At 42.2% G+C, this 14,277-nt stretch overlaps 2 protein-coding genes across 2 annotated transcripts; one reads left to right on the top strand and one right to left on the bottom strand.

Moving 5' to 3' along the window:
* Positions 1-392: 392 nt before the first annotated feature.
* On the bottom strand, positions 393-9,319 carry SKA2 (spindle and kinetochore associated complex subunit 2). Its single transcript, XM_062506932.1, has 7 exons — positions 9,219-9,319; positions 4,789-4,878; positions 4,057-4,233; positions 2,815-2,901; positions 1,945-1,984; positions 1,157-1,289; positions 393-747 (listed from the first exon to the last, which is right to left on the bottom strand). Exons 1-7 carry the CDS (start codon positions 9,249-9,251, stop codon positions 621-623), a joined length of 687 nt encoding a protein of 228 aa, XP_062362916.1. The 5' UTR covers positions 9,252-9,319; the 3' UTR covers positions 393-620.
* Positions 9,320-10,518: 1,199 nt separating this feature from the next.
* Positions 10,519-14,153, top strand: PRR11 (proline rich 11). The gene is given in 10 exon segments (XM_062506931.1): positions 10,519-10,563; positions 10,566-10,687; positions 11,118-11,265; positions 11,462-11,584; positions 11,830-12,057; positions 12,197-12,295; positions 12,807-12,916; positions 13,031-13,090; positions 13,180-13,276; positions 13,606-14,153. Coding segments are annotated over 10 exon segments (1,098 nt in total). The 3' UTR covers positions 13,672-14,153.
* The last annotated feature ends 124 nt before the right edge of the window (positions 14,154-14,277 follow it).

Genomic DNA, 14,277 nt, shown 5'->3' with positions numbered 1-14,277 from the left:
ACAGACATAATTTTTCACAAATAAACCACAGGAACTTAGTAAAAATTCAGGTATTTTGCTCTCTCAGATTAGGCTGAAATATAACAATATAAATACGAGTATTAAAAAGTATAGTTTATATATATATAATATAGAAATATTATACATAATAAAAATCTTACGTTTTTCACTGTTAAGGTGGTCAGGGGGAAGTTGTAAGGAAACCTTACAAAATTCCAAATTCTCTAAATTCTCCATCTTTGGGAATTTTCAGGACCCTGCCCTGAGTTGCAGTCCAGGGTTTTGGACTGGACAGTGCCCACAAATCCCTTCTGACCCTGTCTGGACTGTAGAAAACCCAAGGGAATTCACTTTCAAAGGAAAATGAATCAGGTTCAGGGTCAGGAGCCACATAAAGTATAATAAATCTTTATTCAGGAATGCAAGTATAATTAAGAGGTTCGGATTATTTGCCTTTAAATCCTCCCCCAGGAATGCAGCAAGGAAATGGAAGCTTCATGTGGCTCACAACATTCCTTAAAAATGCATAACCAACCATAATCCTTCAAGCAGCCATGGTAAAGTGCTAACCTCAGTGTTTCTGAACTTTCATATTTCAAGTATTATCAACAGAATTTCATTTACACAGCTAATTTAACATTTCCTTGTTTGTCGAGTTCCACAATCCCGAGTTCCTTCAGGATTTTAATTCTTGAGTCAGTGACTTTCATTTTCATCTTGTTCATCTGTGAAAGGCTCAGGGCTGCTCTGTAAAACAAAAAAAACAATTTAGTAAAACAGGGATCAAACATCAGGTCTGGCAGAAAAAGGCTGAAAAAGCACATGCTGTTTAACCAATGGTTTTTGTGAATGCTCTGTAAATCTCAAATTTATTCAGATTACCATCAACTTTTCTGTGCTACTTCAAATCACGGCAGTCATTTGTTAATCTTAGGGTTAAAAAGACAGAATTTCTGAGTTTAAAACTTCCTTTTTTTTGTAATATCAGCCCGTGAGAAACCCCCAGCACTCACCCCAGAGAAGGGTCAGGAGGGGTTGGTGAGGGGGTCATGGTTATGGCAGTGAATGCTTATCTAGCTGTTTTTATTTAATTTAAAAAGGCTGAAATTCTTCTGCAATTTATAAAATTCTTTTAATGAATGGCTTTGAGCCTTACCTGTTGTTCTGTACAATGAAGTGGTTAAATAACTCTTTGTACAAATGGTTCAAGTCTGCTAATTTGACAGTGCTTCTGATGCTCCTGGGCACACTCATAAATGTTTCCTCAGTCAATGGTGTGAACTGGGGTTCTAAAAAATTGGAAACAGAAGATATTTGTTAAAAAAAAAAAAAAAAAAAGGAAATGGAAGATATTTGTTTCTTCAGAAACTGGGTAAAAGATGCAAAGTACTTCTATTTGTGTTTAATAACACCCCCCAGGTGGGACTAAAGGAAGATTTTCCAGCAAGGGAAAGAAGAGAAAAAACAATCACTGGATCTGGAGACTCAGTAAAAAATTATTTAATTTGACATCTGAAGAGGATTGACAAACTTAGTCTGTCAATGACCAGTTTGCTTTGATTTTTGTGTTTTTTTTTTAAAAAAAACAAACCAAAAACAACTGTGAAAATTCCTTTTTATCCAGGGATAAAATTCCATTTATCCCAGGGATAAATGAATTTTAAACGAGCTACTTCTGTGGTAAGATCAGTGCACCATTTCTTCCAGACCATAAACCCTGTAAGTTTTCCACTTCAATCCCATTGAAAGCAAGGAAAAAAAAAATTCCAGGAATATGGCAGCTATTCCTGGAATGTAACTAAGGGGTCAGGTCCTTCTAGTAAAGTCTAAATTCTTCCCACAAAAGCAGTAGATACTGGTGCTTGAGTGTGGAAACTGTGAAGTTACTGCCCACCACAGCCTCTATGAGAAAACAGTGGGAAGTTTATTTTTTTCAGCACTTACCTTCAGCTGAGCCAGGGACTGTAGATTCTAGGCAGGATGGCTAAAAATAAACAATATTGTCAGTATTTGTTAGTGCTTTACTGCCTAAAAATCAGCTTTTACACTTTCATTTCTCTATGGAATTTACATTCATTACATTTTACCATTGGATAACCAAGGATCTTGCAGCCACTGAAATCAACAGCAAAATCTTAGGGATTAAAGACAGTTTAAAATAAAATTAAGGGAGATCTCCTGTGACAGTGGGAAGTGAGGAGAAGTACAAAAACAAAAGCTCAATCAGAGAAATAAATACCCTTTGTTAAGCTTCTTTAATATTTTTCATATGAGACCCAGAGCAAGTATTTGCAGATAAATATATTGGATAATTACATTTCAATCTATGGAAGAATATCTGACTTTTTAAAAAATATTAATTTAGATCCAATTTCTACTGCATTGCAGTTAGAATAGATGGTTACTCATATCCCAGAATTTGTTTAATATTTCACAGGAAATTAAATTTCTCCCCCAGATGGGTTTGAATCAATTACGTCCCTCCCACCCAAATGTTTCTTTATCAAGAAGATTCACAAGAGCAACCAAGAAACATCAACATATCCCATATTATAAAAACAAAAAAAAACCAAAACAAAAAACAAAACAGGAACAAAGTCTTCCATCAAAGCTGATTTCTCCTTTGTGGACCATCTCATTGGAACAATTAAAAAAGATTAATCTGTATAGAATAAAAATAAAAAGGTTTGTTAAGGAATTTAATCCTATTTCTAAAAAAATCCATTCATTTGAGAGGTGTCAAATCACAGAATCAGATGAGCTGCACTCAGGATTAAAGGTTTCTGGAATACTGACATTCCCTGCCCTAATTACCTCTTCCACTGAAAATTCCATTTCTTTCCCAGTTTGCAAGTTTAACTGCTGGGCTGCAGTCTGTTCTTCTTGTGACAGAGGTAAGCTCTGGGAAAATAAATAAAAAAAAAACAAACACAGAGAAGTCTGATCCTTCAGTTCCTGAGGTGATGATATTTACAGAGGGACTCAATGTTTGTGCAGCCCTTTGCTTGTAAAAACTGACAGTAGATTCCTGATTTTCTCCCACTGAAAACACATTTCCAAGCAAATTATTTCTGAAAAATCAACCACAATTTTCTTTGAGCACCAATACTCTAAATTAGAGATGCAAGATAAATTTTTATATTAAAAAAAAGTGTTTCATTTAAATACTTATATTTCTCCAGAAGTTTAATCCATCTTTGGTCTAGGAAATATAAAAAGCACAAGAAAATCTTTACCTAAAACTCTAAATATAACTCAAAAAAAGGATCTTCCACTTTGAGAAAATCCAAGCACAAAATTATCCTGGGCAGAATATCCTTGGAACACAGTAAGAAATTATCTATTTTCCTTTCTGTGACATATAACCACTGTTTTTAAAATAATTTTATCTATCAGAAGCTACCAGTGACTTGCCCAGAGCTGTTGACAGATTAAACCCAATCTCCAGGCACTGCTATTGGAGCATTGACCTAAACCTCATTAGTTGTAAAGGGTCAAAATTAATGCCTCCACCTCTTCAATAAGGAAGCTGTGCCTGAAAACCACTTAAGAAAATGTTTGTTCCTGAGTTTTTTAACAATTTAAACATTATCTCTGGAATAACAGCAATCCCAATGTAACCATTGTTACAATGGTTTTAACTTTCTCCCTTTAGACACTGAAAATGCATTTTCCATCTAAGAGCTTTTTAGAACCTTTTAAAACTGGTTTCACTTTTTTTTTTTTTTCTTGAAGGTGTCTACTTGTAAAAACTCTCAGTGTGGCCCTGGGACACAGGTGTGCACAGAGACACTGATTCCTATGAAATGACCCAAATTGTGGCACTATTCACACTGCTCAGCCCCAAATCTGAACAGCATCGATTTTAACTGCTGGAGACTGGGATTGACAAAAAGAGCTCCAACCCTGCCAGCATTCCTTCTGGGAAACTGTCTCCTTATCTTCTAAAAATCTGCACAAACTGTTTCCAGTGGAACCACGCCTGGTACAGAAAGGTTACAAAGTTCTTGTTCATTCCCAGGAGTAAAAATAAAGGGATTAAAATGAAAATACCACCTCCAGCCCTGCTTGCTGCTGCAGTGCCTGAACTATCTTCATTGTTTTCTCCAGGGCAGCACGGATGCTCTCCATGGATTCCTTCTGCTCCATGGAAATCTCTTCCATCTGGGCACACAGGGATTTGTAACGGGATTTCAGCAGTGGGAGCTCTTTCAGGAGAGCAGCTGGATTCTCCTGTGTGAGAAAAACATTTCAGCTACATAAGATGATAAAATTCACGTGGCCACACATCAGTTAAAAGTGTAGGTGTTAGACATCTAACATGAAATGACCCTTTATGGTGAAAATGTACAGGAGAAAAGGACTGATTTACAAGATCCTTTATGGGATGTCATTTATTGTTTTCCTCTCATCTCTCCCCCAGATGTGAATTTAGTCACTGCTTGTTGGACAGTTTATCTTGGTTTTCAGAGCAAGGGTGAGTTTTAGCTCAGAGTGGAATCTGTAACCTGCATTTAGATGTTAACATCACTGATTTCTCAGAGCAGAACATGGGAGAATTTCACTATCCCAAAAAAACCCAGAGGAGTTTGGTTGGAATTCATATTAGGCCACTTATCTTGATACATGTTGCAGGAAATACTTAATAATAATAATAACCATCATCATCATCATCATCATGCTAACAAGTAGATGAAGGAACAGCCACAAATATTTCAGGTTTAAAGAAAAATACCCATTTATTACAAACTTCATGCAATAAAATTGAATTTAATCTGAAAATACTACCTCTGCTGCTGCATCATCAGGAAGACTTTTCATTATTTCAAACTCCACTCTGCGCTGAATATAATCCAGATCAGATTCTGCTTTCTGGAACTAAAATATTTAAGGTCAGGCACAGTATATTAAAACCCAAAAGCTGCAGACAAACCCCAACCTGTGTTTCAGGAAAGCAGGAGGCAGCTGCCTCACTCTGAAAAAGCTCAGGGACCATACAAGTTTCCAAATTTAATTCTTTTTCAAATATGAAGAGTTCTGCTAGCAAAACCACAACACTCAGTAATTTACACAGAGGAGATTATGAGTAAATTCAGGATCCAAGAGTATCATCAGAGCTTTTATTAATAATCATATTAGGGATGTATTTTTCAGATGGTGTTAATGCCCACAATACATTTTATTATTCCCCAATAAACCAGGCTGACTAACAGCTCATAAAATTGATGACATCACTTTTCTTTCCTTGGGATAAATAAGCCACCAGAGAATTGTCTAATTGCCTTGTAAAACAGTCTGCTGATAGCATTACTACTTAATTAATTTTAGTCTGCAATTTTAATATCTATTAAAGACTTCCACTTTCAAGAAAGGCAGTTTTCCCAGCTCCCAAGCAACTCATTAATTCTTTGACACAATAATTCAGTGATTTTAAAGTCACAGAAAAGACAATGATGAAGGCAAGTTAAAAATTGTTGTGACTTCCTCAGCTTGCTTTTCACTGTTTATATTGAGATTAACCCCAAAGTGACCGTTCCATTTTTTTTCTTTTAAAGGATCAAAGCAAGGCTGTGTTTGTTACAAAGGAAGAAATCTCCACAGGCTGTGGTCAGAAATATTCCAAAGGGATATTTACATTTTAAGGATGGGAACCACCTTAAGGAATGGCCATGAATGCCTTTGGGGATCTGGAAATTCAGCCTGAAGGAACAGGATTTGCTCCAGGACACTCTCCAATAAAAGCCTCTTTCAGAGGGAGTGAAGATGGATGATGTTTCACACACCTCCAATACATTTTCAAATAATAGCTCAAGAAAAGGAAAATAAATCTAGTGAAGAGCTTGAGCATCCATAAATCAAGGGGAAAGCTTTCACCCAGTGCTGCCATAATTCACCATCTGCACAGCAAAACTCCTTCCCACACCTGCCCCAGAAACCAGCCAGGACAAAATCCAAGAATAAAATACTTTTCAGCACACTGTACAATTTTAAAGACTTCACAAGGGATTTCTTCCCTGACTGCTCAATGGTTTCTGTTCTCCTCCACTAAGAAATATTTGTAGGTTTTCATTTCCACAGCAGGCACCTCAAAAAGATTTTTTTTTTTTTTGCTTTTCTTCAGCTCATGCATTTGATCAGATTTTGGGAAAATGGACAACAAATATGGGCTGCTTTCAAAATGCCCCATGAGATATTTAACAGTGATAATTTGAGATTTCCACAGCTAACTAACATGCTACTACTGTGATTCAGGACATTAAAAACTGGATGTGAAGATAAACGTGGCTAGAATTTTAAGATTTTCGAAGACATTTACACAGTTCATTAGGACTGCTTTTATTTTGCAAATATTTATTTCTTGCTGCATTTCAGGAAACATCCACCTGTAAAAATCCCTCCTTAATATTCAAGGTCAGAAGTGTTAGTAGGATGATTATCTTACAATAAATCACACAGAAAATGCAGGGTTTGATGTGTAAATTTGTAATTTACTCACAGGTTTAGAAGAAAATGTTAGAAACTGAGGTAAGAGTGAGGCCAGTGCTGAGGGCTCTGCTCTCAGATGCTTTGACAATACTATTGCACTGCTCTCTGTATAGTACAGTAGTGCAATAAAGTCAGAGCACTCGTTAGCAGCACCAATTCTGGGCAACAATCAATCATACACTCATCCAAAAAAAAAAGGGAAAAAAACCCCCATCAACTCAGCCAGAGGTTTCTGTGGATTGTGAAGAGTTGGATAAGGTTAAAGCTCACCACGTCCTAACACGCACACACACAAAAAAAATTCAAATTATTATTATAATTATGATTCATAATCTGCTATTCCACTGATCACGAGGGGAAAAAAACCCAACCACCCAACAAAACGCTCAACAGATCTGTCAGGAATTCAATTGCAAACTATTTGGTGCTTTTAAAACTGGAAATTCCATTTCCAAGTGCATTTATTGCTTGGATTTGCCTCGTAGCAAGCTAAAATTCCAAAGTGCCATCAGACAGGTGTTGTTAAACTGCATTACAGGGAATATCTTCTAGACAGCAGAGTTTATTCTTTATGATTTGCAGGTGCTGAATCACAGTAAAATGCACTTAAACACTCTTTTCCCAACTGTGGGGATGTTCTTTACCCACGGGGAGTGAGAACACCATCACAGGGAGGGTGAGTTCTATAAATCTCAGCGCAGGTGGGGTTTTTTAACACAACAATAACTTCATATTGAGAGTTGAAGGACTCTCAGGGTTTGAAGGTGTTGAGATCCTTAAAAAAAAAACACAAAGAAACCTGGAAATGGAGTGGGAAGAGGGGGGGGTTTTGCTGAGGCACCTGGGCCATTTCTAGGACACAGAGATGATGGCATTTGTCATTAAATGATTAAATTCTCCTGCTCGGCAAGGAAGTAGAAGAAAATGAGCAAGAAAAAAATAAAACCAGTGGCAATCTCATTTTACAGCTGTTTTTTAAATCGTTCTGCAGTCCCAGACAGTGATTTTTAGACTTGCATGTTATTGAAAAGAACACAGAATAATGCAGATTGTATTGCTGGCCAATGCCCTTTTAACATTGCACTGCTTTTTGTGCATCATCACCAGTAGTACAACATAAAAAGGGCACTGGACAGACACCACTCAGGGACAGAGGAGGTGCAGGATCCCAAAAAACAGTGCCAGAAATGAACTGAACTGCTCTGAATGAAGCACTGTCAGCTTTATGATCTTCTCCATAATTAATCTAACACTGTTATGGTGCTGCTGTCACAAATAACCATTGATTACCTGATTGACTGCATTGTTTTCATACCTATTGTTCTCTTTCAGCTCCCACTAATTACTTTATCCCTGCTTCCATGAGAGCAAAAGGAAGCTTTCCATGAAATTCATGTCAGAACCTCCAGGGAAATAAGAAGTGTTATTTTATCACACTTCTGTGGAGAGAGCTGACTTCACAGGAAATCCAGGACAGGGAAACAACAAAGCAGAAGGAAAGGCAAGACACACAAAGCTGTGAGATGTGAGATTATTCTCAATTCCAGACTAAAAGCCCCTTTTAACTTAAAGGGGGCAAAAACACCTCCCTATTCACATGTCCTAAAATGAGAATCATGTGAAAGCATGACTTTCAACAAAACACAAAAATAAACCATGACAACAAATTAATAAATTAATTAAGCATCTAACCCAAGTATCTTTTAACACACTCCTAAATTAAACTAAGCTTAGAAAAAATACAGAATACTAGATATAGGGAGATCAAGCTTACACTATGGGAAAAATTGGAAAAAAAAGATTATATAGAAGGAAGATGAAGGTTTGAGGGACGGCACAAGGAACTTGGCTGGTTGGACACAGCTTCCCAGTGCCTCTCCAAAATGATGAAACACACCACAGCTCCTTTTTGAGAGGTGAATTTTTGCCTTTTTTTTTTTTTTTTCACTTTTCCAGGAGTGGGGCTGGCAGACAGGCGATCATTCCATAGGGGACAGCCCCGCCGGGTTTCAGGGGCTGCCCCAGAGCACCGGAGCGGACAGAAAGGCTGGAAAAACTACAGGAATTTGGGAATTTGGAGCTCGGGAAGAGAGGGCCAAGGGGCCATCGCCCCGCTCCCCCCGCACCAATGGTCTAGCCCAGCCCGCCTCTTCCCCCCCATCCCCGCGGTCAAAATGGTCCATCCCAGGTGAGCGCTCCACCCTCGCCCCCCTATGGGAAAAAAAATGGACTAGTCCGAGAGCTCTACTCTGCCCCGCGCCCCCCCCTCCCGCCGCGGGGACATGGAGCGGCCCGACCCGGCCGCGTCCCCCCCTCCCGCAAGGCGGGCAATGAGCGCGCCCAACCCCCCCCCCCCCCCCCCCGCTCTCCCCCCCCCCACCAGGTGCGAGAGAAATGGCCGCGCCCTGCCCCGCGCCGAGGGGTGAATGGAGCGGCGCAAGCCCCGCCCCGCAAAAGAGGTGGGGGGGGCGGAATGGACCGGCCCGGCCGAACCCGCCTGACCCGGACGCGGCCGGCGGGCGCCCCGTCGAGGGCGGCGCGGGCCGCGCTCAGGGCCCGGATGGGGAACGCGGGCGCGGCTGAGCGGCCGCTCTTCCGTCGCGCCGCGCCCGCGCGCCCGCTTCTCCCTCCCTTCCTCCCTCCCTTCCGCGGCGGCCCCGCACCCTCCGAGGCGTCGCCGCCGTCGGCCCGCGGTGCGGCCGCCCCTCAGCGCGGCCGCCGCCCGCCCTCACCAGGGTCTCGAGCCTGGTAACCGCCGTCTCCATGTTGAATAGTTGACATTCCTCAGGCGGCGGCGGGGAGATCCCCACCCCCCGCGCCGCGGCACGGGTGAGTCGGCGGCGCCCATTGGCCAGCTGTCACTCGCCGCGCGCCTCCCATTGGCTCGCGGCTCGCGGGGCACGCTCGCCATTGGCCCGCGGAGAATGTAAACCCGCTCCGAGGTACGGCCGAGCCCATTGGCCCGGAGTGGGCTCCGGCCGTGATTGGCCGGGGCGGGGCGCGCGGCGCTGGCGGGAAGCAGCGCTGGCCCGTCCGCTGCGGCCCTGAGGGAGCGGGGCCGCCGCTCCTCCTCCCCGGCCCTTTCCCGGTTCCGCCGGTAGCCCCGGCGGGGCCTCTCCTCGCCCGGTTCACCCCGCCGGCCTTCCCCAGGCGAACGGTGCCCGCAGCCGATTGGCGGTACCGAGCCCGCTCGTCCAATGGCGGCGCCGCTCGCCTCAGCGCGGCCGGGACGGGGCGGGGCAGTTCCGGCCTCTCTCCCGTGGAGCGCGGGCGCTCCTCGCTGCGGCGGCCAATCAGCGTGAGGCTTTCATCCTCCGCGTGGGGGTGCGGGCAGGGAGCGGCGCTGCCATTGGCTGAGCGCGGCGCGGGGAGCGGTTTGAATCGGCGCGGCGGCGGGCGCGGAGCGGGGACGGGGGAACGGGGCAGGCCCGGGACAGCCGCACAGGTGTGTGCAGGTGTGTGCAGGTGTGTGTGTGAGAGAGGAGACCCCGCACTCGATGCTGGGTCCCGGGTGAGCGGGGCTGGGGTGTCACCGATCGCCGGTCAGGGACCGGCCCGAGCCGCCCCTTGTATCCTTCCGTGGCTTCTTCGTGTCTTTTGTCACCGTTTCCCCCAAATTCAGTACTTGGCACGTCAGGATCACGAAGAACTGAACATCCCTTTATATCTCTTCACGTATTAATAGTTGTAATGTTTCTATTTAGTTTATAATATTTCTAATTTCTTGTTTATTTTTGTTTGTAATATTATTTCTAATATATTTTCCGTGTGTATTTAATTCGTTCGTATTTTTATTATATTTATAATGGCTATTTATTAATGCTATCTGTGATATAAATAGAAAAGGAGGAAGAAAGCCAATATAAATTGGTGCTTTCTGTGCACAGACACATCCCCATGGATCATATGAAATTAAGGATATATTTTCTGTCACTGGTCCATGATATTTTCCCCAAGGTAGCTGTGAGTGACTTCTGACTGGATTTCTGAGGTGCAACCTGTGCTATTCTCTTTGGTGGCAGCTCTGTCTCAATGTACAATTTGGTTTATCTTCCTACATCCATTTTAAATGTGTCTTTTTTTCACCAGTAATGGCAAGGTATAAGAAATGCAAACGAAAACGAAGAGCCCGAGCAAAATTTCAACTGGAAAAAAAGAGCAAAGCTGCAGCCCCCCAGGGCTCAGTTTGTCCCTCTCCACGGTAAGAGGCTCAACTTGATTTTTTTGCCTTCTCAATCCATCCCTGGGTCTGCTGTTTGCTCCTAATGGCTCTTGGAAAAGAGGGAAAGGTTTATGCCAAGTAGAAGTGGCACATTGTGATATCTTTTGGTGTTATACAGTGGAAGGTTGGACATGATGGCCTTGGAGATCTTTTCCAACCTTAATGTTTCTATGATTAATAACCAGGAAAAGCAATTTTAAGAACAAAGTAATTCCAATAGGATATTCCCCCCACCCTTAACTGAAATGTATCTTGGTCTTTCCAGGTTTCTGTGATCACATTTGCTCTGTTGCTACCTGCTGGTACCAGCTTGTAATTTCCACATGATTAGTCCTTTAAAAAGTTAACTTTTTTAAAGGGTGAGATGATAAATAAAATTCTGGCCTCATTCTGAAACGTTCTGTTGCAGGTCACCAGCTCATTTCCCTCTGAATGAAGCACCAGTCCCAAGGGGCTCCCACTGGCCTTTAGCCTTGCCCAGTGTAAAAAGTGTGGTCAAACCCTTGACAAAAGCAGCATCATTCCTGTATTGGTGGTGCCAGAGCAGGGTTGCACAGGTATATCCTTTCTTTGATGTTAGATTTTTCTGTTTTAAACAGGGATTAACTCTTTGTTTACTGAGTGGGATTGATTTCATTGTACCAATTTCTTTTGTTCTGTTAGTATCCCTTCTAAAAATCAGATTGATCTGTGGAAACAGCTGAAGAGAGCCAACACACAAATACACATAATCTGCTTTCTTTTTATGCTTAGAGCTTTCAGGTGGTTAAAGACACCATATTTCCATCACAAGTTTACTTAAGGGAACTAAATATGTTCAGGGAGAAGCTGGAGAAGTTGGAAAGTGAATTTTCCAAGCTACAAGAAGCACTCCAGGTCAGTCTCAGTCTGTAATATTTGCCTGTGGGAGAATAAGGAACTGTGGTCAGTGCAGCTCCACTGGGATCTGAACACTCAGATTCTCTGCACTCAGAGTTGCAGAACTGCTGCTGCCTCACAGCAGGAGGGACCTTTTTTATAACTTTATAGCTCAATCTTAGCCAGCACTTTACTTCTCTAAAATCCCACCTACTTTTGCCAGTGGATTTATTGTTCTCTTTATTTATTTTTGTTGCTTTCAGATGAACAGAGTGACCGCTTTGTCTTCTGAAAGTTCTCTTTGCCAAAGGTGTCACAAGCCAGTCCTGGGTGCACCTGTGGGGACACAGATGGATCCTCCACCATCAGCATCCATGCATGTGTCCATCCCTCCTCCACCTCCTCCTCTTCCTCCTCCACCGCCACCACTGCCTCCACCAAAACTGCCTCCAGCACCTCTCCTCCTCCAACGGGGCACAGCCTCTAAACTGGTAGGGAATCAGAAGGTTCCTCTCTTTTTTATTTCATGCCTGAGTTCTTTTTGGACCTGGATTCATCAGCACATCATTTCCTGTGAGTGCTCACTCCCTTTCCCTTCCTAATTTCCCTTCCAAACCCCTTTGCTTTCAGGCACCACCAGTGAAAAAGGATGGGCCCATGCACATCACCCTCAAAGACCTCCTGAATGTTAAACTGAAGAAGACAAACAGCAACCTGAGAATGGACAAGGTAAACTGGAGGATGAATAGGTGGTGGTGAATCAAGGGAAAATCCACTCTGGAACTGCTGTATTTCCTGCTTTAATTTTTGTTTTCAATTAATTGATTCTCATCCAAACACCCAGTGATCAGTTTCAAGTGACCATTCTAATTCTGCACCTGGGCTTTGGAAGGGAAGCAATAAAGTGACAAACTCCAGTCTTACCTGGCACTGAGGATAGCTCTAATCTTACATGGAGCTTTCATGGAGCTTTGTGTGTTGTCAGATTTTTGGACTTCCTTTTGCCCAGCTGGAACTTTGCTTGCAAAAAAACCCCAAACCTTGTTTAGGGTTTTTTGTTGTTGTTTTTTCCTAAATAAATATATTTTTATCCAAGGCACATTCAAATCTTAATTTTTTTTAAAAAAAAGCATAAAAGCTATAAACCACAAAAATCTTTGAGTATAAATATTAAATGGATTTCAGGGTAATGAGACCTTCAGAAGTTTTATTTGGGGTAACATTTCTTTTCTTGCTGTAGGAACAATCACCAGTGAAGCCACGCAGGGCTTTAATTACAGTCACAGATCTACAGAGTGTTAGTCTGAGACCTAAATCCAAGCCATCAGCTATTGCTACAAAATCTTTAATGTAAGATGCTTTCTTCATTGTTTAGATATTAGATTTTTCTGGTTTAAGCAGTGATTAATATTTTTTTACTGAGTGGCAAACATTTAATTGTACCAATTCCTTTTGTTCTCTTAGTACCTCCCCTAAAAATCAGATTGATCTTCGGAAACATCTGAAGAAAGTCGATATACAAAGGTCTCTTCCTTTCTATTCTCTTGGATCCTGTTTTTTTTAACCTAGAAAAAATAAAGAACCAGTCAAACTAATCATAATTGCCCTTTCAGAAGTCCTGGTGGCACTCCTCTGAGCAGTAAAGAAAACACAGAATGTGGCTCTGGGCTGACACCAATAATGACACGGGCACTACGGCAGAAATTTCAGGCAAGTCAGCTCTGTCCCTCTTCTTGGAATCATAAGGTGGCTTTAAAATCCACAGAATTCCTTACTGATGGAAGGACACTGCAGAATGAACATGCCATGGCAGGTTATTTCACAGTCCCAAGAGGAAAAACTGCTTTTTTTTGGTGGCCAGTCGGGTGCCTCAATGCAACTTTGGAAGTTATAGTTCCACTTTGAAGAAGAACAAAATGTGAGGGTTAATAGCATCTTTTGTTTCACTGATTTGTTGTATCTGTTGGAAGGTGTCAGCTAAGAATTGCACTGTTTTATGCCTTGATATCCAAGTTCTGACCTTTCCCTTCTTTTGACAGATGGCTCACCCGAAGAGTCCCTCGCCTGCACGGTTGAGTGCTGCAAACAGCTTTGATGAAAAGTGAAAAGGAAAGTAGGTTTATGGAGCAGAGTATTTTCCATTTGTGGTCTGGAAGCCACTTGAATCCCATTTTTTATCACTCTCAGGCACATGTAGTTGTAAGTAAATGTAGTGCACACGAAAACGGGGCATTATGAAACCCTGTAAAGCACATTGTGCTTTTTATCTCTCTCCAATGTCTCAGTTTGATGCATCTTCATTCATAATGAAAAAAAAAAAATAGGAAGTCTCCTGATTTTGACACCTGGATGCTGCTGAAGTAGGGACTATTATATTCCCAGCACTGGTGCTGCTTGTAATACAAATATGCATGTGTTTACTGAAATTCAGTATTTTTGTATCTTTTATATCATGAACAAAATATCTTGACGGTATTTGTACAGTTTCAAAGAAAAGCAACAGTGTGGAAAGCTGCAGGCTTCAAGAAACAGTTCGTTCTGTGGTTACAAATGTATGAGGCCCTTGCACTGTGTGTCACTGCTGGCTGGTGTCTGATCACTATTAAAAGGCTGCACTGCTTAAAGGCGATGAACTCGGCCTCCTTCCATGTCCAGTTCACGGGGTGGGCAGAGGCTGTGCCTGACACAGCCCAGGACAAGGGCAGGGCGCG

This window comes from Cinclus cinclus, chromosome 22 (genome assembly GCF_963662255.1).
Source record: "Cinclus cinclus chromosome 22, bCinCin1.1, whole genome shotgun sequence".
In the NCBI taxonomy this organism is placed as follows: domain Eukaryota; kingdom Metazoa; phylum Chordata; class Aves; order Passeriformes; family Cinclidae; genus Cinclus; species Cinclus cinclus.
The sequence above is the reverse complement of the archived record's forward strand: the minus strand, read 5'-3'. Positions and strand labels throughout refer to the sequence as shown.

Coding starts and splice junctions, on each gene's coding strand:
- SKA2 (XM_062506932.1), bottom strand. CDS start 9,251: ATGGAGACGGCGGTTACCAGGCTCGAGACCCTG. Junction 4,879..9,218: donor TTACCAGGCTCGAGACCCTG/GTGAGGGCGGGC, acceptor TAAATATTTTAG/TTCCAGAAAGCAGAATCTGA. Junction 1,985..2,814: donor TGGAATTTTCAGTGGAAGAG/GTAATTAGGGCA, acceptor GTTTATTTTTAG/CCATCCTGCCTAGAATCTAC.